The sequence below is a fragment of the Lagenorhynchus albirostris genome, chromosome 15 (genome assembly GCF_949774975.1).
Source record: "Lagenorhynchus albirostris chromosome 15, mLagAlb1.1, whole genome shotgun sequence".
Classification (NCBI taxonomy): Eukaryota; Metazoa; Chordata; class Mammalia; order Artiodactyla; family Delphinidae; genus Lagenorhynchus; species Lagenorhynchus albirostris.
The window spans coordinates 43,508,186-43,535,769 of NC_083109.1; the positions used below are offsets into that span (position 1 = coordinate 43,508,186).

Here is a 27,584-nt window from a genome sequence, read left to right on the forward strand (position 1 = left end):
TGTTTATGGGCTGAAAGGTTCAATATTGTTAAGATGTCAATTCTTCCCAAATTGATACACAGATTCAATGCAGTTCCAAACAAAATGCTACCAGGTCTGTTTTTGGCAGAAACTGACAAGCTGACCCTAAATTTCATATGAAAAGCAAAGGACTTAGCACAGCCAAGACAAATAAGAAAAAGTAGAAATTTGGAGCAAACTAGATACTATCTATTTCTAGAACTATTCTAATCACCGACCTCAGCTTCCACCCTAAATAACTAGAAAAAGAAGAAATTAACCCCAAAGTAAACAGACAGAAGGAAATCATGAAGATCACTACAGAGGTCAAGGAATAGAACAGGGGTGGGCAAACTCCATGCTGTGGGTGAAGCCCAGCCCCAGGGCCTGCTTTGTGAATAGACTGCTTGGCACAGCAAACCATTCACTTGTGTACTGTGAGGACAAAGGTACTACAGCAGTTGAATATCCATATACCATCCCCACACCCCTGCCGTGACCTTGGAATCCACACCTTACACCATATACAAAAATTAACTCAAAATGGACCATAAAGTTAAGTGTAAAACCTAAAAGTTTCCTTCTAGATGAAGGAAAAAAATTTTTGTAACCTTGGGCTGGAAAAAAATTTCTTAGATATGACTCCAAAAGCATTAAAAAACACGAATAAATTTGATTTTATCAAAACCAAAAATGTCTACTTTTCAAAAGATTCTGTTAAGGGACTTCCCTGGTGGTCCAGTGGGTAAGACTCTGTGCTCCCAATGCAGGGGGCCTGGGTTTGATCCCTGGTCAGGGAATTAGATCCCGCATGCATGCCGCAACGAAAAAGTCCGCATGCTGCAACCAAAGATCCAGCATGCTTCAATTAAGACCTGGCGCAGCCAAACTAAATAAATAAATAATTTAAAAAGAAAAAAAAAAGGCGGGGCTTCCCTGGTGGCGCAGTGGTTGAGAGTCCACCTGCCGATGCAGGGGACACAGGTTCGTGCCCCGGTCCGGGAGGATCCCACATGCCGCGGAGTGGCTGGGCCTGTGAGCCATGGCTGCTGAGCTTGCGCGCCCGGGGCCTGTGCTCCGCAGCGGGAGAGGCCACAACAGTCAGAGGCCCACGTACCACAAAAAAAAAAAGAATAGACAGACAAGCCACAAACTGGGAGAAAAATCTTTGCAAAGCATATATCTCATAAAGGACTTATATCCAGAATATATAAATAACTCCCAAAACTCAATAAGAAAACAACCTAGTTTTTTAACAAATGGACAAAGATTTAGACAAACTCACCAACGAAAGATATACACATTCCAAATAATCACATGTAAAGATACTCAACATCATTAGTCATTAGGGGAATGCAAATTAAAATCTTAACAAGATAGTACTACACGCCTGTTAGAGTGGGTAAAATTTAAAAGGCTAATCGTAGCAAGTGTTGGAGAGGATGTAGAAGAACTGGAATTCATACACTGCTGGTGTGAATGCAAAATGCACAACAACCCTGGAGGAATTTGGAAGTTTCTTAAAAAGTTAAAATTATACCTACAGTATGACCCAGCCATTTTACTCCTAGTTATTTCCCTCAGAGGAAAGGAAATACTTGTCCATAAAAGACTTGTACGCAAATGTTCCTGGCACCTTTTTTGTAACAGCCCCAAACTGGGAATAACACACTATTAGCAAAGGGGGTAGGGGGGAGTGACTCTCATTATTTCTGGTGGTAGGACAAACTTTAATTCCTACATATTGTGGCAAAAGCCATCAAAATTATAACTGTCCTACAGACAAAGCTGTATATGTATAGAATGATATATGTACAAGGTTACTCACATAGGTTTGTCTATAATAGCAAAAGGATGGAAACTGTTCAAGTGTCCATCAATAAAGCAATAGATTTTTTTCTCAAAGGTATTTAACAACCTCTATTAGTTTGCAGGGGTTGCCAAAACAAAATATTACAGACTGGGTGTCTTAAAAAAAAGAAATTTATTTTCTTACAGTTCTGGAGGAAATCCAAGGTTATTAGCAAGTTTGTTTTTCCTGAGGCCTCTGTCCTTGACTTGCAGATGGCTGCTTTCTTTGCTATTACATGTTGTACTATATGAAAACATTATTTTTTCTAAAGTTACAAAATAGAATAAATTCAACTCATCCAAAACTACTATCAATTGTGAAAAGCAAAAGATCATCTGAAATCATCTGAAACCTACATCTTCCTCCTCTAAATCCTAAAAGATTAATGCATTATCATCACAGATACTTCTTTTAGTTACATAAGACAAAAAAGGGAAGACAGATACATATTAGGAATGACCATATGTAGAGAAAAGAAAACAATTCCTCAAAACATTTCGAAATATAGAATAAAATATTTAGAAAAACATGATTAACTGAAATTTACTTAAGAAAAAGTAGAAAACTTGACCATAAACTAAAGAAAATAAAAAATTCATCAAAGATCAACATCTCTCTCCAAAGAAGACTCATACTGAGATGGTTCTATAGGTATTAATGCTATTTTAAAAGGTACATTTCTATTAGAAATAAAGTAATAAGCACCACTAAAAAGAGACACCAGAACAGTGACACCCCATCTGACTGTGGGCCTCTCATTCTGCCTTCATGTGGTTCACGTGGCCTCTTCACTGAATCTGGGCGCCTATGACTGTATTAATTGACTGGATTTGGCAGAAATGGTACTAGTTCAGTACTAGGACTAGCCCTTCAGAAAACTAGCAGCGGGACTTCCCTCGTAGCACAGTGGTTAAGAATCTGCCTGCCAAAGCAGAGGACACAGGTTTGAGCCCTGGTCCAGGAAGATCCCACATGCCGTGGAGCAAATAAGCCTGTGTGCCACAACTACTGAGCCTGCGCTCTAGAGCCCGCAAGCCACAACTACTGAGCCCACGTGCCACAACTACTGAAGCCCGCATGCCTAGAGCCCGTGCTCCACAACAAGAGAAGCCACCGCAATGAGAAGCCAGCACACCGCAACAAAGGGTAGCCTCTGCTCGCCGCAACTAGAGAAAGCCCGCACACAGCAACGAAGATCCAACACAGCCAAAAAAATAAATTTTTTTTAAAAACAATGTAAAAAATTTAAAAAAAAAAAGAAAGAAAGAAAACTAGCAGCACCCACATCCACCCTCTTAACACTGCAGGTGTCCTAAGCTGCCAGGTGAGAAGCCCAGCCAGCTTGCTGGAGAGAACCACGGGAGAGGCCCACATGGAGACCAGAGGCCAAGCCATCCTGGCCAAGCCACCACCTGAATGCAACTGTATCAGGGACACAAAGCAAGATCTCCAGAACCTCCCAGCTGAGCCCACTCAACCCACAGAACTGGGAGAACTAATGACATGGTGTCATTTAAAGCCACTGTGTTCAGATGGCTGTTTCATAGGAACAGATTATTGAAAACACTGACGAAGTATAGACACATATGTGAAGACACACACGTTTCCCTCTTCCCAAACACTATAAACCAGCATCACTCACAGTTGCAAAATTCCACAATAAAATAACACCAAATCAAATCCTGCAGTTCACTGGTTAACACATCACAGCCAAGAAGAATGTTAAAAATGGAATGCAAGATAGTTCAACAATAAAATTCTATATATATAATTCATAAACTTTAAGGAGTTAAGTGAGAAATCATATATGATCATGACTTAAGTTCCCCAAGTGTACTTGGAAAAATCATGTTTGTTAACTACCACTGTTTTGTTTTATTATGGTATTAAATTTATTTTGAGGTTTCAAGTTGCACTGGCCACAAGTTTTGGTAGTTTTCCTGGAGAAGTATGGGATAGAGAGATTAAGAAGACTGTGGCATTCCAGTCAAGTCAGGAAAAAGATAAGTTGTTAGCTATTACCAGCAGTAGTCAACATTTTCCTGACAGTTCTAGACAACAATATCAATGTGAAAAAGAAATGAGTTTATATAGGAATGTGGCCAAATCATCATAATTTACAGGTTTTTTATATGTATCAGCCAAAACCAATTAGAAAATATAATAGAAAAGAAGATTCCATTCATATTAGAAACAAAAACTAGAAAGTAATTGGGCAAGCACTAAAAAGAAATGGGATTGCACTTATATCCGTAACCAGTTAACGGTGGACACGCTGGATGGTGGTATTCATTTTTTACACTGTATTTTTTTTTTTACCTTTTTAACTGTGCATATATTACCGCTATAATAAGAAAAAAACCATATATTTAAAAATTCTAGCCACAATTCTAGAGCCAGTCAACATAAATCAATAAAACCTACAAAATTTTAACTTTTCAACAAGCATACATTCACTTCAAATAAGGAATATACTTATTATTTTATTCTGGGAATTAAACAGAAAAGTACAACATATATCAATAATTTACATACAGGAATGATGCTGGGTTGGCAACAGGGCAATGGCCTTCATTGCTGTCTGTCCTCACGGCTGATTCACACGGACTCTGGGATCACCTGAACATGGTTCCACACGCTTGGAAGAGCAAAATGCAAGGGAAGGAAGTGACCACTGATGGACAGTTAAAACTGTCATCCATCCCATTCACTAGGGAAATATTCCATATTGTTTATTGCCAGAGATTCAGATGAAAATCTGATGTGGCTACGAACCGATGGGAGGAATTATTTCTAAAAATGAGGGAATTCCCTGGCAGTACAGTGGTTTGGACTCTGTGCTTTCACTGCTGAGGGCATGGGTTCAGTCCCTGGTCGGGAAAGTAAGATCCCGCAAGCCGAGTGGCACGGCCATAAAAATACATAAACAAAAACAAACAGTCTGTCAAGGGCTGCCTACTGACCTAAGTACGTGTGTTGTGAAAATATGCAGATCCACATCCTAGGTAGAGCCTCTCTATAGCTTGATTTCTTGAGTATAATTTTGGCCAGAAACATTCGCCTGTTTAAGAAATAAACTGCACAGAGAGTGTCAGGTACTGTGTTTATCTGGATTTTAAATTTGAATGCCTGAGATTACAGCCCAGCATCATTCCTATACGTAAATTATTGATATATGTTGTACTTTTCTGTTTAATTCCCAGAATAAAATAATAAGTATATTCCTTATTTGAAGTGAATGTATACTAGTTGAAAAGTTAAAATTTTGTAGGTTTTATTGATTTATGTTGACTGGCTCTAGTCACTGGTCATGGAGGGGCTGGTGCGGAAAGGCCACTGACCACCAGGCAAGACCACTCTGTGCCTCTCCGATGTCTACCATTTTCAGTTTATCAGGCAACAGAAACTGCGCTCCACTTAGCTGACCAGCTCTTCATGTGACTTTCTGGTCACTGTGACTGTTGGGGGGAAACTGCACAAAGTTCCTTTCCTAGCCCCAATTTCAATTTCCCTTTCCAAAGGGGAGATCCTGGTGCTCACCCCACAAGCTCGCAGACACGCATGACCTAGATCAGCCACCACTGCTGGAAATGGGCAAAATCCATTGTGTCCTTCCTTTCTTCCTTAACAGCCAGGTGATAAGTTAACATGTTATTGAACATTAAATACGCTGAAAATTTTATAGGCCATCAGCTCCACCTGCCCATGTGATTTGGAAACAGGAATTGCAGAAATTCAGCTCCCTGGCTTGCACAATGCACACTTCCAGCAACACAAGATGCACAAGGACCTCCTATCTCCCTATACAGCCAGGTGAAACTTCCTCATTGTTTAAAAGAGATTAAAATGTAATATTGATAATTTACTTTCATTAAACAAAAACACACTATAGTATTTTGGGAACTGTATATAGTATTTTGGGAATTGTAGGAATGTTGTGATTACAGATACAACGTACCACACAAAGGGGAGAATCCTGTACAATAGAAAAATAAACCACTTCTACCTTGTAAGCACAGAATGAGAAGATGGCAGTGTATGAACTAGGAAGCACTCTCTTTAGGCACAGAATCTGCTAGAGTCTTGATCCTGGACTTCCCTCTAGAACTGTGGACAGCAGATTGGATATGTGGAGTCTCTGTATGGCAAGAATTCAAACTCTCTATTGAGAACTGATGCTTCAAAAGGCAAGCATACAACATAGATTCAGAAATATGTTTACCATAAAAGGTTATAGAATTATATTTGGAAATTAAATAAAAGAGAAACTAAGGTTCAAATGAAAGAAAAGAAAAACAAACCATACTCGGCCAAGCATTCCTGGTTAAAGTAAGTCTAAATTTTAAAACCAAAAAGTGGTGGGCCTGGGGGAGGTGGAGAGGGAGATGGAGAAGTGTCCTTGGTTGAGTCCAGCCTCGAACGGGGGAAGCCCTGGCAGCCATCTGGCGAGAGGTCACGACAGCACGTGCTCCAGGATGCCCTGTCTAATCAGCTGCTCACACTTCCACCGAGGTAGAAAGTGCTGAGGGAAGAGGGGGAGGAAGAAAAAGGAATGAAAAGAATGTTAAATTACACGATGCATCATTAAAAAGCAGCAACGCATTATACATATATTTCAAACTCCACCAGCTAAGTAGTTAAAAGCTAAACTTAAGTATTTTTGCTATTTTAATCAAATGAAATGGATGTCACCTAGAGCTGTACTGAAATCTGAATTTTATAAACAAATTCACATTTTGCTTAAGTTAAATTTAACTAAAGAGTTTTGAATTCTAGTAGGTATTTTCCTTAATGTTTGCATTTTAAAATTTATGCACAGGGGCTTCCCTGGTGGCACAGTGGTTGGGAGTCCGCCTGCTGATGCGGGGGGCACGGGTTCGTGCCCCGGTCCGGGGGGATCCCATGTGCCGCGCAGCGGCTGGGCCCATGAGCCATGGCCACGGAGCCTGTGCTCCGCAACGGGAGAGGCCACAACAGTGAGAGGCCCGCGTAACGCAAAAAAAAAAAAAGAAAAAAAAAATTTATGCACAGAAAACCCAGGTAGGTGAGATTTGGGGCACTGGATCACCAGTGGTACAGCAACAGCTCATTAGGAAGGCAAACGGAAGGAGTGTCTTCTCCATTAAACCTTTTCTAGGATCTGAGTCTGAACAGTCATTCTTCTACTAACAATGCAACTCTTCTCCCATATTTTCCAAGGATTAAAAGTCATTGTAACCTATGACATGGGTGCTGGTCACACGCTGTGTGGAGGATGCCAGTGCCTGGCTAAGGCTCATCCTCAACGTCTCCTGAGAGGACACTGCTCTCATTCTGAGGTGGAAAGGAGTCTCCTTGTCTGATTCCCTCTCAAAACACCAGGGCTTAAAACAAAAGTGAACATTTAGTAAACTCTGGAGCGGGGAGGTGCTGGAAGTGAGGCAGGAAGACTTTCCAAGCTCACAAGTGACCAAAGAAATCTCAAAGACGAGACAGAGATACTTGGGTAAAAACAAGAAACAGTACATTAGAAAGTGCAGTGTAGGTGACCCTAGAAAGTAACTGAAGGAGAGAGTATGCAAAGTATTCAAGGAAGTGGAAAGGCCTCAGGTGAGACCCATGACCAAAGAAACTCCTCCAAACCAGTCATGAAGACCCATGGGCCAAGGACTGTTGTCTAATTTAACCGAATTTTTAAAAAGCCTTAAGAATATAAAATGTAAAAAAAAATAAAGAGAGAGAGAAAAAACTATAGAGTTGCTCATTTAACAATTATTCCAATATCTACTAAAAAGAGGGAGTTCTGATTTCTGGACAACCAGCATGCTTGCCATAGACTCAATAATAAAGGAATGTACAGTAGGAAATGTTTCCCTATTAATATTGTATATTATGTGGGTGATCTACACTATAGATTTTATAGAAAACTGGTTTCAGATGTGCTCAGACATCTTAGAAGCCCCTTAATATCAGTTAGAGTAGATTTTGCTTTTAAGTTTCCCCATTTTTATAGGGTGATACCGAGAGACAAAGTCTCATTAAGAGGAAGGCTTCTGAATGCGCCACACAGTAAACAGCAATCGTCTAACAGCAGCAGACGGAGGAGGGACTGGGTTTCGGCTGCCCTGGCCCCACCCAGGCCCTCCCTGCGGAGGAGTCTTAGTACACCTGGTGGGAAGACTGGCCACAAAGCTCGAGAAAGAAATTCAACCATGGGACACTGGGGTGAAGTGCATTTTCTCACATCTTGCTTTATGAGGCTAGCTTTGTTCTTGTGAACCCAGAGCTTCACCATCTATTTTCTATTCATTAGTATCCTTGGAAGGGAAACTTTTGCCTTAACAACCAAAGATTTTAGGGTACCCTGAAAATCTGTCTTTAATAATTTCAACTTTTGTTTCAGGAAACTATTTAAAACTCCAAGGGTACTAGTAAAATAAGAGACCAACTCACCCTCCCTTAGGGAAATGAGCTAAGAACCACATAACCAGAACGATTCTTTGGCTCAACAGAACAAACAGAAGTCAACAAAAGTGACTAGGGTCATTAAATACCCACCGTCTCATAACAAGATGGCAGGCAACAAAGGAAAGAGTGGTGTTTACTAGTTCACCTTTCCTCCTATGCTAATATGACTACAGAAAATAGAGATAGGATAAAATAAATTTAGCTACTGTGAATTCATCTAATGTGAACTTGAAGATTTCTAAGGAAACAATAAATTGAGATTCTTCGTAAGGAAAAATTTAGTGAGTTACAATTTCACAATTTCAGTCTTTCCCTATTAAATTCTATTATGTTTATATATTAAATACTTAGAAATTTTTTGATATGTATCACTATTTGTTAGCTAAAGAACTAAGATTTACAAGGTGAAGAAGTATAGGCTGAAAACTAGTGCTTAGCACCTTTTTAATAAATAATAATTCGAAGAAAGGAGCTAAATGCAACAACATAGTAGCCCCTTAACTAGAGTAAGACCCACTGTGGCAACTTCCCAGGGAAATGCTTAGTATTAAATTCAAGCAATACCCTAGTAAATTATAGCTAATGCTTGAGCATGGGTTTGAACTGCATGACTCCACTCAAATATGCGTGTATATATATATATATATATATATATACACACACACACACACACATACACATATATAAAACCTGTATTTTCATTTTACAGATCTTTAAATTGACTAAGTATGGGGAAAAGTTCGTGTTCAATTAGAGATCACAACAGGTGGGATCAAAAGAACTAGGGCTTGGGTCCTAATTCTATTCAAACTGTTTTAGCTTCCAGCCTTTGGGTGAGTCATTTATCAATCCCTTTGTTTTTGAGGCAGAGAGAAGTACTCAGATTTCCAACTGTGTGGGGAGAGGGGAGTCTGTAGGCACCCCTAATCCCTGTGCATTGTTCAAGGGTCAACTGTAATTAACCCTTTCTTACTATATGCAACGTTTGCTTCACGCCTTTACATTTAGAAAAAGGACAAAAGAGTATTTTATAATAAACATAATTCCTACGATACAAATGATCATCAAAAGGTGATACTTACCTTGCTACTGTTTCCAACATTTTCATCATTCAACACTCTTACAAAATTTAAAGTATCTTAAGACAATAAATACCTGGCTATTTTTTTTTAATAGGACTGAAGTACCATCATCAACTTCAAATTCTCCATAGTCTTTTAGACACCGCACCTGAAAAGAAAAACTGATGTTTTATCCAAATTACTTTTTAATATGTAGAAACCATAAAGCAGATGGGGATTTATATATACCCATATGAAAAGTATTAGGCTTTCTCTTTATTTCTTCTCTGTGTACTTAGGCCTAGTACTCCTTCCTGTGGTATTCTAGTGGTTCCAATGGTCCTGTTTTGACGGGGAGGAAGAAAAATGGCAAATCTCCGAAAATATGTGTATGTCAGCACTGACAGCAAGGAAACCTAAGGAGCTGCCAAAAAGAGACAATGTCACTGGATTGTTTTCCCTCTGCAAATTATGAAAAATCAAGCAGTTGAAAACACATCTACAGGGACTTCCAGGGTGGTCCAGTGATAAAGAATCCGCCTTACAATGCATGGGACACAGGTTCAATCCCTGGTCAGGGAACTAAGATCCCACATGCCACAGAGCAACTAAGCCCATGTAACTAAGCCCACGCACCACAACTACTGAGCTTGCGCACCTCAACTAGAGCCCGCGAGCCGCAAACTACAGAGCCCACAGGCCCTGGATCCCTGCGCCACAACTACAGAGCCCACATACGCTAGAGCCCATGCACCACAACCAGAGAAGAGAAAACCCGCACGCCACAACTACAGAGAAGCCCGCACACCACAACGAAAGATCGCTCATGCCTCAACGAAGATCCCACGTGCCACAACTAAGACCTGACACAGACAAAAATAAAATTAAAAAGAAAACAAAAATAAACCCCATATCTACAAAGAAAAGAGAACATTTTAGATCTACCCCAACCTGCCTCTTACAGATTCCTCCCATAAAGTATCAATATCTGAGAACAGGACATAAGTCTATAAGATTTGTTTTACAGATTCTGCCAATCTCCTTTGACTGATTGATTCAGACTCTTTCCCAGTATTACTTAGAGGCACACTAGGAAAGAAAAGATATAGACTCATGCTACATGAATCAGGAGAGGCTCTTAGTTGGAAGGTGGGAGGGGTAAGGAGCCTGATAACCACTTCTGCAATTGCAAAGAAGGAACATTCAAAGGTAGCCCCAGAAATCTCAGACCTGGCTCAGCTTCAAGTGCTGCCACAGGAAAGGCGGGAGGGCATTTTCATCTCCTATGAGAGTTCAGACCTCAGTTTATTCTCCAGAGTACTAGCACTGGTGTTAGCAAAGCCAACTCCAATGGCAAGTCTCTGATTCCTACTTTTCCTGGATAATTTCATGTCCTGTGATTCCTCTGCAATCCTACCATGACTCCCAAAAGTATTTTAAGTTGGTTTGAGAAATACAAGAAAAATCCCCCCCACCACCAGCATTTTGCTTCTTTAAATAGACTTTTATTGTGGAAAATCTCAAACACATTGAAAAGTAAAAAGGCTAATAAACTCAATGTCCCACCAACTGGCTTCAACTACTATCAACATGCGGCCAATCTTGTTCCCTCGCCCACTTCTGGGTTATTTTGAAGCAAATCCTAGACATCATTTCATTTAATCTATAATTATTTTAGTGCTTATTTCTATAAAATAAGATTGTTTAAAAAAATCCCAATACCATTATCACACCTTATTAATAAATTTTTAATATTATGAAATACCCAGTTAGAATCCAAATTTCCCCATTTTGTCGCATTAATTTTTTTTTTAAGTTGCCATGCTCAAATGAGAGTCAAACAAGAGCTACACATTACACACTTCTGATACGTCTCCAAGTCTCCTTTAATCTACAGGGTTCTCCCCCTTCCCCTTTCCCTTGGCAACTTACTTGTTAAAGAAACTGGGCAGTTTGGTAGTTTCCCAAAAATAGATTCTGTTGTGGACTCCTGTGGGGTCATTTAACATGTTCCCCCATCCCTGAATTTCCTATAAACTGCAAGTTAGGTGTAGGGGCTGGATCAGATCAGGTTTAGTTTTCTGGCAAATGGTGTTATGATGTTGTGAAGCACAAAATGTCTGGTGTCCCTTTTTGTTTTTTGGGTTTTTTTGTTTTGTTTTTTTTGGCTGTGTTGGGTCTTCATTGCTGCGCGCGGGCTTTCTCTAGTTGCAGCGAGCGGGGGCTACTCTTAGTTGCAGTGCATGGGCTTCTCATTGCGGTTGGCTTCTCCTGTTGCAGAGCACAGGCTCTAGGAGTGCGGGCTTCAGTAGTTGAAGCACATGGGCTCAGTAGTTGTGGCACACAGGCCCTAGAGCACACAGGCTTCAGTAGTTGTAGCATGTGGTCTCAGTAGTTGTGGCGTGTGGGCTCTAGAGGGCAGGCTCAGTAGCTGTGGTGCACAGGCTTAGCTGCAGACTTAGTCGCTCTACAGCATGTGGGATCTTCCTGCATCAGGGATCAAACCTGTGTCGCCTGCATTGGCAGGCGGATTCTTAACCATTGCGCCACCAGGGAAATCCTGGTGTCCCTTTTTGGATGTTAAGATTGATCAATGGGCCTAGGTGCTATCCATACCCATCCACTACTAAGGTCTCTCTTAAGCTTTTCACCTAATGCTTTAGCAGCTACTTGCCTCCATGCATTAGGGCTACAAAATGGCATTAATGTAGTTTTTTTATTCCTTCTGCATTTATTAGCTGGAATTCTTCTATACAAAAGAGATTTCCCTCATAAACAATTTGGCTACCCTGAGATAGAATTTGTGCAGTAACGGAAGATGGATGCTTGACTCCATTCTTTCATTTACCATTTTCCAAAATGAGTTGCATCCTTCATATTCTCCAAGGAGACCCAAAGAGGTTTCAGTTTTAAAACTGTTGTTGTTAGGTGTCATTGATTTGATTGATGTGATGCAATTCACTGCAGTTTATCATTTTGATGCTCAAACTGTCCTTTCTTTGGCTAATGAGAGCTCCTTCGAATCAGCTCCCAAGTCTTTTCAGCACTCCCCTTCTAGTCCTTGATACTTTCTTTCTTTCCATGCTCCGCTTGTACATCTTTAATCTATTTGAGCCCTGGAATCGGCCATTTTCCCCCCAGGAGTCCTGGTTTCCTTTCACAGGAAATGGCATGTAGACTCAAGAATGTGGATGCTCATGGCTACTGGGTTGGTCCTTGTTTCTAGGCCTTTTCAGTGGACAGAGCTAAGAAATGCTTCTTTAGAAGAGATGATTCAACATGAGTCCATGCTATTATTTTTTTGCTCTATTCTTCAATATATAAACTGTTTATTAAAGAATATTATATTATTCTTAGGAATATTATTACTAATAACATTATTACGAATAATATGATTACTAAAAACAGGTTAAGATTTCTTTGTAATTCTTTTCATCCTTCGTATGTACCTACTAGGGAAATACAATCTATGTGTTTTAAAGTAATTTAAATAACCACTGTTTGACTAATCTACCAACATGAAAACACAGGTTCATTTGTTTCATTTTGTTTTCAAAATGTATAAGTTGGTTTTCCACTTTGATTTCATTTTGTTTTAACAATATGTAAAATATTTACATGGTTCCAAAGTTAAAATTTTAAAACAGGTACAGTCAGAAAATTTTAGCTGTTCCATCCTATTCCTGCCACCACCTACAGGTAAAATTTTTGGTTTGAGTTTGTTTCCTTTCTTTTTTGTGCTTTGCTTTATTGTGCTTCTCAGATATTGCCCTTTTTACAAATTGAAGGTTTGTGGCAACCCTGCATTGTCAGATGATGGTTAGCATTATAATGCTAATGCATATTCAACAGACTACACTATAGTGCAAACATAACTTTTATATGTACTGGGAAACCAAAACATTTCATGACTCATTTTATTGAATATGCACTTTATTGTGGGTCTTAAACCAAACCCATGATATCTCCAAGGTATGCCTGTATAAACTAATATATATTCATATACCCCTTTTCTTTTCTTTTCTTTTCTTTTTTTTGCGGTACGCGGGCCTCTCACTGTTGTGGCCTCTCCCGTTGCGGAACACAGGCTCCGGACGTGCAGGCTCAGCGGCCATGGCTCACGGACTCAGCCGCTCCGCGGCATGTGGGATCTTCCCGGACCGGGGCACGACCCCGCGTTCCCTGCATCGGCAGGCGGACTCTCAACCACTGTGCCACCAGGGAAGCCCTCTTTTTTTTTTTTTTTACATCTTTATTGGAGTATAATTGCTTTACAATGGTGTGTTAGTTTCTGCTGTATAACAAAATGAATCAGCTATACATATACATATATCCCCATATCTCCTCCCTCCTGCGTCTCCCTCCCACCCTCCCTATCCTACCCCTCTAGGTGGTCACAAAGAACCGAGCTGATCTCCCTGTGCTATGTGGCTGCTTCCCACTAGCTATCGATTTTACATTTGGTAGTGTATACATGTCCATGCCACTCTCTCACTTCGTCCCAGCTTACCCTTCCCCCTCCTGTGTCCTCAAGTCCATCCTCTACGTCTGCATCTTTATTCCTGTCCTGCCCCTAAGTTCTTCAGAACCTTTTTTTTAGATTCCATATATATGTGATAGCATACGGTATTTGATTTTCTCTTTCTGACTTACTTCACTCTGTATGACAGACTCTAGGTCCATTTACCTCTCTACGAGTAACTCAATTTCATTTCTTTTTATGGCTGAGTAATATTCCACTGTATATATGTGTGCCACATCACCCCTTAAACAAAAGTCATCACAGTCTATGCATTAAAGAAAAATCCATTTTAAAAAGGTATACTTACTTCTATGTATAGGTTTTTTGGAGGTTTCATATCCTGTGTGATGTCCAAACCTTCATGTCCTCCCAACGACCTCATGTAGGTAGCAAGGGACTTTTTGTAATGATTGAACCATTCCATCTACAAACATAAAGATGGCCATTTGACAAAGCTGTAAGAAAACAAACTTGCAGAAATTATATACTAATCCTTTCAAAAACAGCACACATCCCCACATGGATCATTACTATGACCATTCATTCAAACCACAAATATTAGTGACTGCCTGTTATGAACCAGGCACTGGTCTAGGTACTTAGGATCATTTAACAAAGTGAACAAACATCTCTGTTCTCACAGAACTTACATCCCAGCATACTTAATCACAGACCTAAGGAACTTTCCACCAGAAACCAAACCATGAAAAATACACCATTTCAGAATTATGATCTCTTCAAACTTCAAACTCTGTATTGACAGGTTTTCTGAAAGCTATAAAATGCTGTTGAGAAAAACACCCAAATGTCCATCAACTGATGAATGGATAAGATGTGTACATCCCTACAATGGGATTATTCAGTCGTAAATCAGAGTGGAGCTCTTATATGTGTTACCACATGCATGAACCTTGAAAACATGCTGAGTGAAAAACACAAAAGGCCACATATTGTACAATTCCACTCATATGAAAAGTCCATACTAGGCCAATCCATGAAGAAAGCAGAGTAGTGGCCTCTAGGGCCTGGGAAGAGGGGACAGAATATGTTCTGGATAAGATGGTGGTGACGGATGCACAACTCTGTGAATATCCTAAATACACTGAATTGTACACTTTAAAAGGATAAACTTTAGGGGATGTAAATTATATCTCAGTAAATCTGGTTTTTTTTTTAATTGTTGAGAGAAGTTAAAGAAAACCAAAATATGTGGAAGGATATACCACTTTCAAGGATTGGGTGATTCAGTATTGTAATAACATCAACTGATCCATAGATCCAATTCAATCTCAATCAAAACCCCAATTTTTTAAAAAATGGAACTTGATAAATTGAGTCTAAAATTTGCAAGGAAATGCAGAAGGCCAAAAGCAGTGAAGACATTGAAAAAGAAGAACAAGATGGGAACACTTACTCAAGACTTATTATAAAATTCCAATAATTTAAACAATATGAAATTGGTACAAGGACAAATAGACTAAGAAAGAAGAGAAAGTCCCCCATACAAAATCCACAGATATATTGACATTCAATTTATGACAAGTGGCACTGTGCACAGAGCAAGGGGAAAAGAGGACCTTTTCAATAAATGATGCCATCTCAATATCCATATTCAAAATGCAACTAGGCTCTTACATTATTCACAAAAATCTATTCCAGTACTGTAAATCTCTTTGTGAAAGGTAAAACAAGATAACTTCTAAAAGACTATACACATAACCTGCATTAGTAAAGTGTGTGTGTGCGCATACATACACACACCTCTCCCTCAGGTTCAATAATCTGCCAGAATGACTGACAGAACCCAGGAAAGCACTACACTGACAATTACAGTTTTATTGCAGATACAAATCAGAACCAGCCAAAGGAAGAGACACCCAGGATGAGGTCTGGGAGTCCCAAATGTGAAGCTTCGAGTATCCTCTCCCTGAGGAATCAGGACACACCACCCTCCTGGCACACTGATATGTAACAACACACACAAAGTACTGTCGACCAGGGAAGCTCACACAGCTCTGGGGTATCATTACATAGGCTTGATCGATTGATCAAATCATGGTTGATTGAATCACAGGTGACTGAGCTCTACTTCCAGCTCCCCTCTCCTCTCTCCAAGTTGGACTAATATCAAGAGGATAAAAGCCCCAAACCTGAGGGGATGGTGGGAACCTCTGAATTTGTAGCCAGTTGGTCAGAAGGGAGGGTGGCCTTGGGAACCTCAAACTTTACGGCTGGTATCTGAAGTGAGAGCAGTCTTAACCTATGAAGTTTGGTCTAACTTTAGGTAGTGTCCGAAGTCACTGCAACACTGTAGGCAGTGTGACCCTCACTTTGTAAATGAGGGAATTTAGGCACAGGGAGAGGTCGAGTCACTTGCCCAAGATCTGACAGTGGCAGAGCCAAGGTTTGTACACAGGTTTGCTTGGCTCCAATCCTGTGTCCTTAAATATTGTCCCTTAATGACTGGATAAATCAAGAATTCAAGTATTCACATTGATAAGCAAATTATGTATACCCACATATTTTATGGAAAATCTCCCAATAATAATGCCAGGTTTTTCATCCTACTGATGGATCACTAACAAGTAACATAATGGGACCCTTTATTTTGTTAAGTAATAGTAGTTTTCCATATAGCATTTAGAATTACTCCTATCATTCTCATCACAGTATATACTAGAGACCAAAGATTACTCAAAAACAAATGTTAAAACAAAAAAAGATTTTTGAAACACTATAAATACTATTTCAGAACACTGCCATAACCTCAGCTATTTTCCAAATTCACAAACTTGAACAACAATGCTGACTTACTTCTTCAGCAGACATGTGAAATCGTAAAGCACTTGGCAAGACACTGCCACATTCCCACCTGAGTGCTCTAATCCGAAGCAATCGGTCATACCTAGGACATTAATAAGGTATTAGATGGCATAACAGAGGGATATCAGAAGTTGTTTTCATCAAAAGAGACTCCAGACTCAACCACCAAAATTTAACATGTGGACTTTTATTTGGTTCCTGAGGCAAACAAACCATTGTAAGAGGACATCTTTGGGAAAACAGGGAGAATAGGAATACAGTATGGATGGATGCTGTGAAGTCGGGTTTATTCCTCTAGGTATGAGAATCATAGTGGTCATGTAAGAAAAAGTCCATAAGGTCCTTATTTCTTAGAGATGCATACTAAGGTATTCAGCAGTAAAATGCCCAATGTTCTACAATGTTTTAGCATAGACAAATAAAACAAGATGAAGCAATTATGGCAAAATGTTAAGAATTGTTAAGCCTACCTGATGGCTCCATGGGGGTTTGTAATATTATTCCTTAATTTTATGAATACTGCAATTTTTCATTATAAAAAAAGTTTAAATAGAAAAAAGAGAAGAATTTAGAACGCTCATAAAAGAGAGACAAATCTAAGAATTCCTGTTATCCATATAAAATGGTTAATTAGGAAACCACATGGGAACCCTCCACTGCTCCCTGCCACCCCAGCAAACACAGAGAAGCTCACAGGTATGCTACAGTGCAGCGCTGATTTCTTAACAAAGAACAGTGTCGAAACTTGATGGTTGGTATCAAATCACTTCGTCCACCTGACTTCGCTTCATTCCTGGTAAAACATTTAAGGAGGAAAAGAATGTCTATTTCAGTATATGTCGAATTTTCCAAGCCAACTAACAAGTGACTCCATGCTTGTTTTTATCCATTTATGTTAGCAGTTAACCTACCCAAATAGTACCTGTCTCATCAGAGCTTTTGCTAACATGTTAAAAGATTAAAAAAGCCAAAAGCTAACTAATTTGCCTAGGATCACACTCCCAGTGTTTTGTTTAGCCATGTGGCACTTTGCATTTTGCACACTGATTAATCTCCATTGTCTCCAAAAGACAAATATTGTGTTTCCTCACTTTTTGGAATCCCTTTTTCATGGTGGGATAAGAGACAGATCGAATATCACGGTGCATAAGATTATGGCCTCACATCATGTTCTGATCCTATGGAGTCCTCTTTTTGTGGTACTTCCAAATCCTCATTCTAATAATGTGAGCTAAGAATTCTGGAGTCAGGTGGTCCTCCACTCATCCAACAAATATTTATTGATCTTCAACTATGTGCATGTTCTGTACTTTAGGGTCCTTCACACAGAAAGGGAGAAAATTTTGGTTTTACCCTATAAAATATATATCTCCTTGGTTATTAGACGAGTATTGCACTTTAAAACCAGATGTTTGGGAATTCCCTGGTGCTCCAGTGGTTAGGACTCTGCACTTTCACTGCTGAGGGCACGGGTTCAATCCCTAGTCAGGGAACTAAGATCCCACAAGCCTTGTGGCACAGCCAATAAATAAATAAATAAAATAAAATAAAACCAAATGTACAATTGTTTAATGGGTATAGTGTTTCAGTTTTACAAGATGAAGAGTTCTGGAGATGATGGTGATGGCTATATGACATTATGAATGTACTGAATACACTGAACTGTACGCTTTAAAATGGTTAAGATGGGGGACTTCTCTGGTGGTCCAGTAATTGGGACTCCACACTTCCACTGCAGGGCAGGGGGCAGGGAACTAGGATCCCATATGCCCCCCAGTGTGGCCAAAAAAAAAAAGTTAAGATAGCAAATTTTATGTGATGTGTATTTTACCATAATAAAAAGAAAAAACTAGAAACAAAACAAAACAAAGCCAGGTATACAGAATTAATTAGAATCTACTCTGGAGTTTTAAAAGGAAACAAATACAAAATATACGTGCCTGCTCCAGGCCCTGAAAATAGAGGTAAAATATATGTCCCATTTTACCATGTCTTCCAGATTGTTCTATACACTTCTGCCACTCTACAAACGTTAGATATATTCTCAACATTTTTTTGTTGTTGTTTTTTGTTTTTGGCCACACCAAGAGGCTTGCAGGATCTGAGTTCCCCAACCGGGAATCGAACCCGTGCCCCCTGCAGTGGAAACGCAGAGTCCCAACCACTGGACCACCAGGGAATTCCCTATTCTCCACACTGTTTACAATGTGCTCTGGATTATAAAGAAATAGCACAAATAAAATACAGCCAACCTAACATCAGAGTACTTTATTAGGTACATAAGAACTTCCTTAAAAAACTCACATTTACACATGAGTAATTAAATAGGAACAGAGTTCTTCTGACAAATAATTTTAACCAGAAACTGGTAATAGTGACTGACCCCCAAGAACCAAACTAGGAGGACAGGGCACAGAATTTTGGATCATGAATTTCCAGATGGTATGAATACAGGAAAATCATCCTCTTACTGGACCAAGGCCTGTTAGGCCACCTCCTAAATATGTCTATAAACTGTTCACTTTCTCCCTAGTCTGGCTTACCTCTCCTGCCACCTGCATGACCAGCATGCCTCCCTATCCTCTCAGCCCCTCCATTTACTAACCACAGCAGCAGCCAGGGTGGTCTTTTAAAACACAAACATGCCTCCACCTGCCCCACATGCTTAAAAATCTCACCGGGTGTCACCCTTTGCCTGCTCACTAAGTTTCAGCCACACTGGCTTTCTTTAATGATCAGTTCCCTGAGCATCCCATCCTCTTTCATGACTCAGGGTCTTTGCATATGCTGTTTCCTCCACCTAGAATGCTCTCTGCCCCAATTACTGCCTCGCTAAAACCTGCTTCTCCTTCAGGCCCCAGCTGAAATGTCTCTTCCTTGGAGAGAACTTCCCTGATTCCTCAATCTACTAATATTTTCAATTCATTATTCTCTCTCCTAGTGCTGTTGTTTTCCTTCATAGCATGTATTCCAACTTGGTGTATCTGTATTTAATATCTGCCTTCTGCCTTACACTGTGAGGGTCATGGGGGCAAAAATCTTGATTATGTTGTTCACAATTGAAATACCAGAGCCATTTATCAGCTCATAATTGTTTAGTACATATCTGCTGAATGAACAAATGAACAGTTTGGGAACCTGAGTTCAGGACTTTACATTTCCCTTACATTTACTGCAGACCTGTTGCAGTTCAGTTCCTTGTTCCATCTGTATCTATCCTTAAATACAGTAACTGCAAAACGTGCCTACTGTTCTGTGTACTCCACAAATCTTAACAGCATAGTACTGATTTCTATGTCCAACTAACTGATGAAAACACTCCCTAACAAGGCCAAACATGAAACCTCATGTTGCAGACAGGTTGAGATCTGAAGACCTCGCCTTTGATCCAGCAGTTAGTACTCTGTGTCTTACTCTTCACCAAATCACAGGACCCTGTGAAGTTGGTCATTCAGCCCAAATTCTCCACTGGGTCAACTACTATGCTTGGCTCTAAATAGTCTGTAACTCAAGAACCCTCTCACCCACCAAGCCTTCTGTAGCACTAGTTCTCAGTGAACTCCATTCAAGATATTGTAAGTCATTGCTGCTCCTGCTAAGTTTACAAACTGCCTGTTCTCCTTTTAACCCACTAAGTCTTCTACTGATGAAAACAAGCAGTGGAAACAATACATTTCACTTAAGGTTGTTACTTACTCCTGTCTCATCTCTTTTAGGTCCACCCCGATTCATTTCAAGTCATATCAGTCAAACAACAAATATTTATTGAACATCTACCATATGCCAAGCACTGTTTGAATCCCCATGGACATAGCAGTGATTAACACAAATCCCTCTAGTTCTGTATAGTTAGGGTATGATCAGGCTCACAGAGAATTAGAAAAAACAAATCATATCTAAAATCTAATGTTGGGACTTCCCTGGTGGCGCAGTGGTTAAGAATCCGCCTGCCAATGCAGGGGACATGGGTTCAAGCCCTGGTCCAGGAAGATCCCACATGCCGCAGAGCAACTAAGCCTGTACGCCACAACTACTGAGCCTGCACTCTAGAGCCCGCAAGCCACAACTATTGAAGCCTGCGCGCCTAGAGCCTGTGCTCTGCAACAAGATAAGCAACCTCAATGAGAAGCCCATGCACCACAACGAAGAGTAGCCCCCGCTCGCCGCAACTAGAGAAAGCCCGGGTACAGCAATTAAGACCCAACGCAGCCAAAAATAAATAAATAAATAATAAATTAATTTAAAAATAATAAAAAATTAAAAAAATTAAAACTAATGTTAAGATTATCTGATTTCAATATAATATTTCTTAAATTGTTTTAAAATATCAATCTTATCAACTTACACATCAGATTGGTTTTGTTCATATAAAGCTTTCATCTCCTCCAGAACTTGCCTGAGTCCATCCTCCTAGAACATATAAAATTATGCTCATTAATTCCCCCACCAAGTTTGTAGCAATATTTTATCTATGTTTATCTTTGATTTATGTATGTTATCAAAAACCAATAGTACAGGACTTCCCTGGTGGCGCAGTGGTTAAGAATCCGCCTGCCAATGCAGGGGACACGGGTTCAAGCCCTGGTCCAGGAAGATCCCACATGCCGCAGAGCAACTAAGCCCATGCGCCACAACTACTGAGCCTGCACTCTAGAGCCCACGAGCCACAACTACTGAGCCCATGTGCCACAACTACTGAAGCCCTCGCGCCTAGAGCCTGTGCTCTGCAACAAGAGAAGCCACTGCAATGAGAAGTTCATGCACCACAACAAAGGGTAGCCCCTGCTCGTCGCAACTAGAGAAAGCCCACGCACAGCAACGAAGACCTAACACAGCCAAAAAAAAAAAAAAAAAAAAACACAATAGTCCTTCCACACCTACTAGGATGGCCATGATAACAAGTGTTGGAGAGGATGGGGAGAAATTGGAACCCTTGTACAATGCAGGTAGGAATGTAAAATGGTACAGCCCTGTAGAAAACAGTCTGATGAGTCCACAAAAAGTTAAACACAGAATTACCATATTAACCAGCAATTCCACTCCCAGGTATATACTCAAGAGAACTGAAAACCTATGTTCATACAGAAACTTGTACACAAATGTTCAGAGCAGCATTATTCATAACAGCCAAAAAGTGGAAACAACCCAAATGTCCAACTGATGAACAGATAAACCAAATACTGTATATCCATTCAATGTAATATTATTCAGCCAAAAAAAGAAATGAAGTACTGATACATGCAACAACATGGATGAACCTTGAAAACATTACGCTTAGTGAAATAAGCCAGACACAGAAGGACAAATATTGTATGATTCCACTTATCTGAAACAGGCAAATTCACAGAGACAAAGTAGATTAGAGGTTACCAGGAGCTGAGGGGAAAGAGGAGTGGGGAGTTACTGCTTAAAGGTTATAGAGTTTGTTTGGCGTTATGAAAAGTTTTGGAAATAAGAGTGATGGTTGCACAACAATGTGAATATAATTAATGCCACTGAAGTGTATACTTAAAAATGGCAAATTTTAAGTTATGTATATTTTACCATAATTTAAAAAAATAAAAAGAAATGAATTACTAACACAAAATACACAATTAACATACTGATTAAGGATAATCTTGAATATACTGTGCTGAGAAAAGAAGTCAGACAGAAAGGAGTACACACTGTATGCTTCCAACTGGCCCCGTCCAGAAAAGTTTGCAACTCCGAGCATGTTGACTCCAGAAATACATTTAAAAAGACAAATATAATCTGTAGCACAGAAAGAAAATCCATGGTTGCCTAAGGCTGCAGATGGGAGGTAGCTAGTAGCTACAAAAGAGAAAAGGGAATCCTTGGGGTGACAGAAATCTTGATTGGGTTGCTGGTTATAAGGATTGTATACATTTGTCAAAATTCAAATGTCTATTAAAATGTGTATTTTGTTGTATATAAATTATACCTCGATAAAACTATTGACAAAAAAAATCAATAGCCCTACAGAAGCAATAATGCATGACAAAAGTACATAAATAATTTATTATTTACTGGAAAATGATCTTAAAAGGTTACTACCAAAAAAAATCCCACTGCTAGAATAGAAAATAGAAAGGTCAAAGGAATTTTTCTACTTGAGCAAATCATTAGAGAAATCATTAGGCAAATCATTAGAGACAAGCAAATCAAAACCACAATGAGGTATCACCTCACACCAGTCAGAATGGCCATCATCAAAAAACTACAATCAATGCTGAAGAGGGTGTGGAGAAAAGGGAACCCTCCTGCACTGTTGAGGGGAATGTAAATCGATAGAGCCACTATGGAGAACAGTATGGAGGTTCCTTAAAAACCTAAAAATAGAACTACCATATGACCCAGCAATCCGACTACTGGGCATATACACAGAGAAAACCATAATTCAAAAAGATGCATGCACCCCAATGTTCATTGCAGCACTATTTACAACAGCCAGGACATGGAAGCAACCTAAATGTCCATCAACTGATGAATGGATAAAGAAGATGTGGTACATAAATACAATGGAATATTACTCAGCCATAAAAAGGAACGAAATTGAGTCATTTGTAAGGATGTGGACAGACCTAGAGTCTGTCATACAGAGTGAAGTAAGTCAGAAAGAGAAAAACAAATACCATATTTTAACGCATATATATGGAATCTAGAAAAATGGTACTGATGAACCTAGTGGCAGGGCAGGAATAGAGATGCATACATAGAGAACAGACTTGTGGACACAGAGGGGGAAGGGGAGGGTGAGACGAATTGAGAGAGCAGCACTGACATATATACACTACCATGTATAAAATAGATAGCTAGTGGGAAGCTGCGGTATAGCAGAGGGAGATCAGCTCGGTGCTTTGTGATGACCTAGAGGGGTGGGATGGGGAGGGTGGGAGGGAGGCTCAAGAGGGAGGGGATATGGAGATATATGTAAACATATAGCTGATTCACTTTGTTGTACAGCAGAAACTAACACAACATTGTAAAGCAATTGCAATCCAATAAAGATATAAAACACACACGCACACAAAATTTTCCCTTGGAAGGATAAAAACATTAGAATTATAAAATTCATAAATGTCACACAATAAGTCTGTCAACAAGCAACCTCTACACCTGAAACATTGTAATCCAACTATACTTCAATTGAAAACTTTTTAAAAAGGAGAAAAAAACCACTAATGCTATAACAACAACCAAAAAAAACCCACCCAAAACAAAACAAAGATAAGTAACCCATCTACTTTTAGAGCCAAAATATATGCATTAGCAAAAGTGCTTTGGCACTACTGGTATAATTACAGAATTACACTTTACTTAACCCTGCTTGAATATAAGAAATGATTCTTGATGAAAAAATGAAAGCATGATTTCTACCTTTTCTTTCATCAGCTGGTTAAAAGAGATCATAGAAAAGTCTGATTTATTAGAATTCAGTTAAATATTCCATTTATTACAAATATTGTTTTAAGGAATAGTTGAAACTCTTGCACAATTAGTAGATCAGCAGGTATACAAAAGACAAGTGTGAAATAACTTTTTAAAGATACCTAAAATAATTTTCCTAAAAACTCACTTAAACGATTACCAGTTCTGCATGTAGAAAGTGCATAATCATTCCAATCGGCTGAACACAGCACCTAACCATGAGGGATTATGGAATGAACAAGGCAGAGTCCCTGCTCTAAACCAGCCATCATCTGCCTGGAAGGAATAATTCTTGAAAGTCTGTGTGGTCAAGAGTGTGTGGGGTCAATCAGATCAATTCTTGGTCTCAGCTCAGCTGTGCCAGTGGCCGGCCTCGAAGGCAGGCACGACTGCAAGAAAAGGTGCACCTCCGCCAACTAAGACCCAGAAAAGCGAGTGATTTCACAACTTCTAAGTCCGCCCCTGAGCTCCCCACCCCGAAGTGCGAAACCAACACTTATCCTAAAATGTGAGTGAAAAAGAGAGCTGGACTAAGGGTCTGAATAGCCAGCACCGTGGGCAGTCTCTGAGCCCTTGGGCTGGTTTCCTCCCATGTACCACGACCCCCAAAGGACCTAGTCTTCCGACTCCAGAGGGGCCACATTTGACAGCCTCCACCGCTCTGCATTCCAGCGTCTCTACTGAACCTCCCACTGTGGTCTCCTAACTTTTTACATGAAGTAACTGTCTGAAGTTGCAAGAACAACAGACTGGACTCTAGGAAACCTGTATTCAGATTGAGGCTCTGGCTCCAATATGCTGCAAGTTCAGGCAAGTTGCTTAACTGGATCCATAATTTCCGCGGCTCAGTTTCCCCATCCGTTAAATGACCTAAGTGTCAAACTAACTGCTCTTTAATGTTCAAAACAAAACTCACCTTCCCCAAACACTCTTCCTGCTGACCTCCGATGTTTATTCCGCTACCAGAGAAAGAAGCCTCCCGAGATGCCGACCCCTCTCCTCTCCCACTATCCATCCCATCTCCAGCCGTAGCTACAAGTCCTGCTGTCTCAGGACACGGCTTTCAGCACCCGCTGACCGGGCAGTTCGGACCATTACACAGCTTTCGTGTGGTCTACTGTAACCACCCAGAGCCATTCTTTCTTCTCTTCGATCCATTCCCCAAAGTGCCGCCACAGTTATCTTCAAAACACGAAGAGCTACCCCATCGCTGCTCTGAAATGCCTTGTGAGTGAACAGCAAACCTCCCGGCCCCGGAGCCTCCGTGCGGCCCGCGCACCCAGCGCCGGTCGCCCTTCGCCGGCGGGGAGAGGGTGTCCGCACCGCCGGCTCCCCGGCGGGGCTGCGCTCACCGCATCCTCCCAGGCGCGGCCCTAACGCCTCGCTACCCCGGTCCACACCTCCCCAGTGCAACTCACACCTGCGCTCCAGCACCCGTCTCCGGGCCTCTCCGGCGCGTCACCGGGGCGAGGCGCCGACCGTCCAGACCGCGCGCGGGAAGCCGCAGAAACCAACCCGGCCACATCCACCGCGAAGAACCACGGGCACACCCGCCGTCCCGTCCCGGCTGCGCAGTCCCCAGAAAAGCCACCCCTGGGAGGCGCCCGCCCGCCCGCCGCCCTCACGTTGAAGGCCGGCAGCCTTCCCTCGGCCGCGCGGTGCAGCTCGCGGACCAGCTCCATGGCCCTCTCGCAGAACATGGTGGTCGCGCCGGCCCTTGCAGACAACCGGCTCTCACTCAAACGGCTGCCTAACCAGGCCCTACGGTTTCAGCTCCTACAGGTCCGCGACGCGCTGGGCCGACCCCGCCTCCGCCCCGCTTTGGCGCCCAAACGCGCAACCAATAGGAGCGCACTGCCGGCCTCCAGGCTACGGCGGCGGCCAGGGGACATTTGCCTCCGCTCTGCAGCCGCAGTGCCACAGGAAGCCCCACACCTGGGCGGTTACGAACCTTGGTGTGGCTTCAGCCCAGCCCTCCTGTCCAGGCCTTGGTCTGAGCTCAGGCTGAGCCGCAGGACAGCTCCCGCGCAGCACAGCTCGGGATGGACGTACGTCCCCTTTTCCGTTGGATTCATTCATTCTCGTTTAGGTTAACGGGGACGCGCACGATGCGGTCTAGAAGGCAGACCCGGCAAAGGTGTGCAGTGATGTTAGCACCCAGCGTTGCGTCTGTTCGGTTTTGCAGTGTGGGTTTGTTTGTGTGATGGTAAAGGGAAAACAACTTTTATTGGGTATCGCTTGTGTGCTAGGGACTGTGACATACTTCACCTAGTTCTCACGATTATCCTTAAAGTGGTTATTAATACTCTTGGTACTGATTAGAAAACAGAAGTTAGAGAACTTGCCCAAGATCACACAGTTCGTAAAGTGACAGACCCTGTATTTAAGCCTTCAACTCCACCGTACTACATTTGATATTAAATCAGTCATTTAAAAACGTGTACAATAACTCACAAGGTGGTGGTTGGGGATTGCCCTTGATTAACATGAATACACATAGCCATATTCCCGCCGAGATGATGACGGAAATTTTCATAACCATATAGAATCAAAGGTGGGAATTACTGCTATGGAAACAATTCGTTTTATTTGGCTTTTTTTTTTTTTTTGGCCCCGCGATGTGACATGCGGGGGTCTTAGTTCTCAAACCCATGCCCCCTGCAGTGGAAGTGCGCAGAGTCCTAACCACTGGACCACCAGGGAATTCCCGTGGCTTTTTTTTTTTTTTTAAAACAGTGTTACTTTGGACTTCTCTGGAAGTCCAGTGGTTAAGAATCCACGCTTCCACTGCAGGGGGCGCTGGTTCCATCTCTGGTCAGGAACTAAGATCCCACATGCCAAGCGGCCAATAAATAAATAAAATAAACAAACAACGTTACTTGGATCCATTCTATCTAACCCTAGAAGCTTTGTTCCTCTTTTGCAAGTATAGATACAGTAGATGTGTGGTCTGAGAAATGAGCCTGGGAATGGTCTACAAAGCCTCTGAATCTTATCCTTACGTTGAGTGACCTTTCCTTCCCAGCTCTACAGTAATGGATAATTTAGCTAAGTGTTTTTATCAAATACACAATTCTATAGTGTAATCCAAGGAACACCAGTATCCACAACCTTTCTTTGCCATAAACCTTTTCAATTTCAGACCTCAGGCCTGAGACTCACTTCCTTACCTATACAGTGGGGGCAGTAGTACCCACTTCTGGGGGTTTGTGATGATTCATTATTCCTTCAGCAGATATTTATGAAGTGCATATTCAGCATTGTTCTAGACACTGAAGATAAAGCAGCAAAGTCCCTGCCGTCAGAGTCTAAGTTCTAGTGTGGGAAACAGCAATACGCAGATACAGATATACTGATGACAAATATATTGGTGAAAAGTGCTAAGAAGAGTGTAAGTCAGGGCATATATGTATAAAATAGTCAGGGCATATATGTATAAAATAGATAA

The 27,584-nt window shown here is 41.0% G+C and overlaps 1 protein-coding gene across 4 annotated transcripts; it reads right to left on the bottom strand.

The window, feature by feature from the left end:
* Positions 1-1,967: 1,967 nt before the first annotated feature.
* Positions 1,968-25,937, bottom strand: GINS1 (GINS complex subunit 1). 4 transcript variants are annotated; one of them, XR_009535613.1, is made up of 8 exons: positions 25,557-25,717; positions 21,051-21,115; positions 17,400-17,498; positions 16,697-16,787; positions 14,190-14,306; positions 9,455-9,529; positions 5,393-6,374; positions 1,968-4,526 (listed from the first exon to the last, which is right to left on the bottom strand). XR_009535613.1 is itself a non-coding variant. In XM_060124201.1 (7 exons), exons 1-7 carry the CDS (start codon positions 25,834-25,836, stop codon positions 6,306-6,308), a joined length of 591 nt encoding a protein of 196 aa, XP_059980184.1. In that variant the 5' UTR covers positions 25,837-25,937; the 3' UTR covers positions 1,968-6,305. The 4 variants fall into 4 exon arrangements, 3 of the variants coding, with proteins under 3 accessions (XP_059980184.1, XP_059980182.1, XP_059980183.1); XM_060124201.1 differs by lacking the exon at positions 25,557-25,717 and adding an exon at positions 25,762-25,937 and having other exon boundaries at positions 1,968-6,374; XM_060124199.1 differs by having other exon boundaries at positions 1,968-6,374.
* Positions 25,938-27,584: the final 1,647 nt, after the last annotated feature.

Bases quoted from the DNA above. Each gene is read 5' to 3' on its own strand.
- GINS1 (XM_060124199.1), bottom strand. From the start codon at position 25,661: ATGTGGCCGGGTTGGTTTCTGCGGCTTCCCGCGCGCGGTCTGGACGGT. The intron at 14,307-16,696 runs GTAAGTCAGCAT...TTATGTTTGTAG, and splicing joins TTCACATGTCTGCTGAAGAA to ATGGAATGGTTCAATCATTA. The intron at 6,375-9,454 runs GTATTTATTGTC...CTCTTCCCTCAG, and splicing joins TATTAAAAAAAAATAGCCAG to CACTTTCTACCTCGGTGGAA.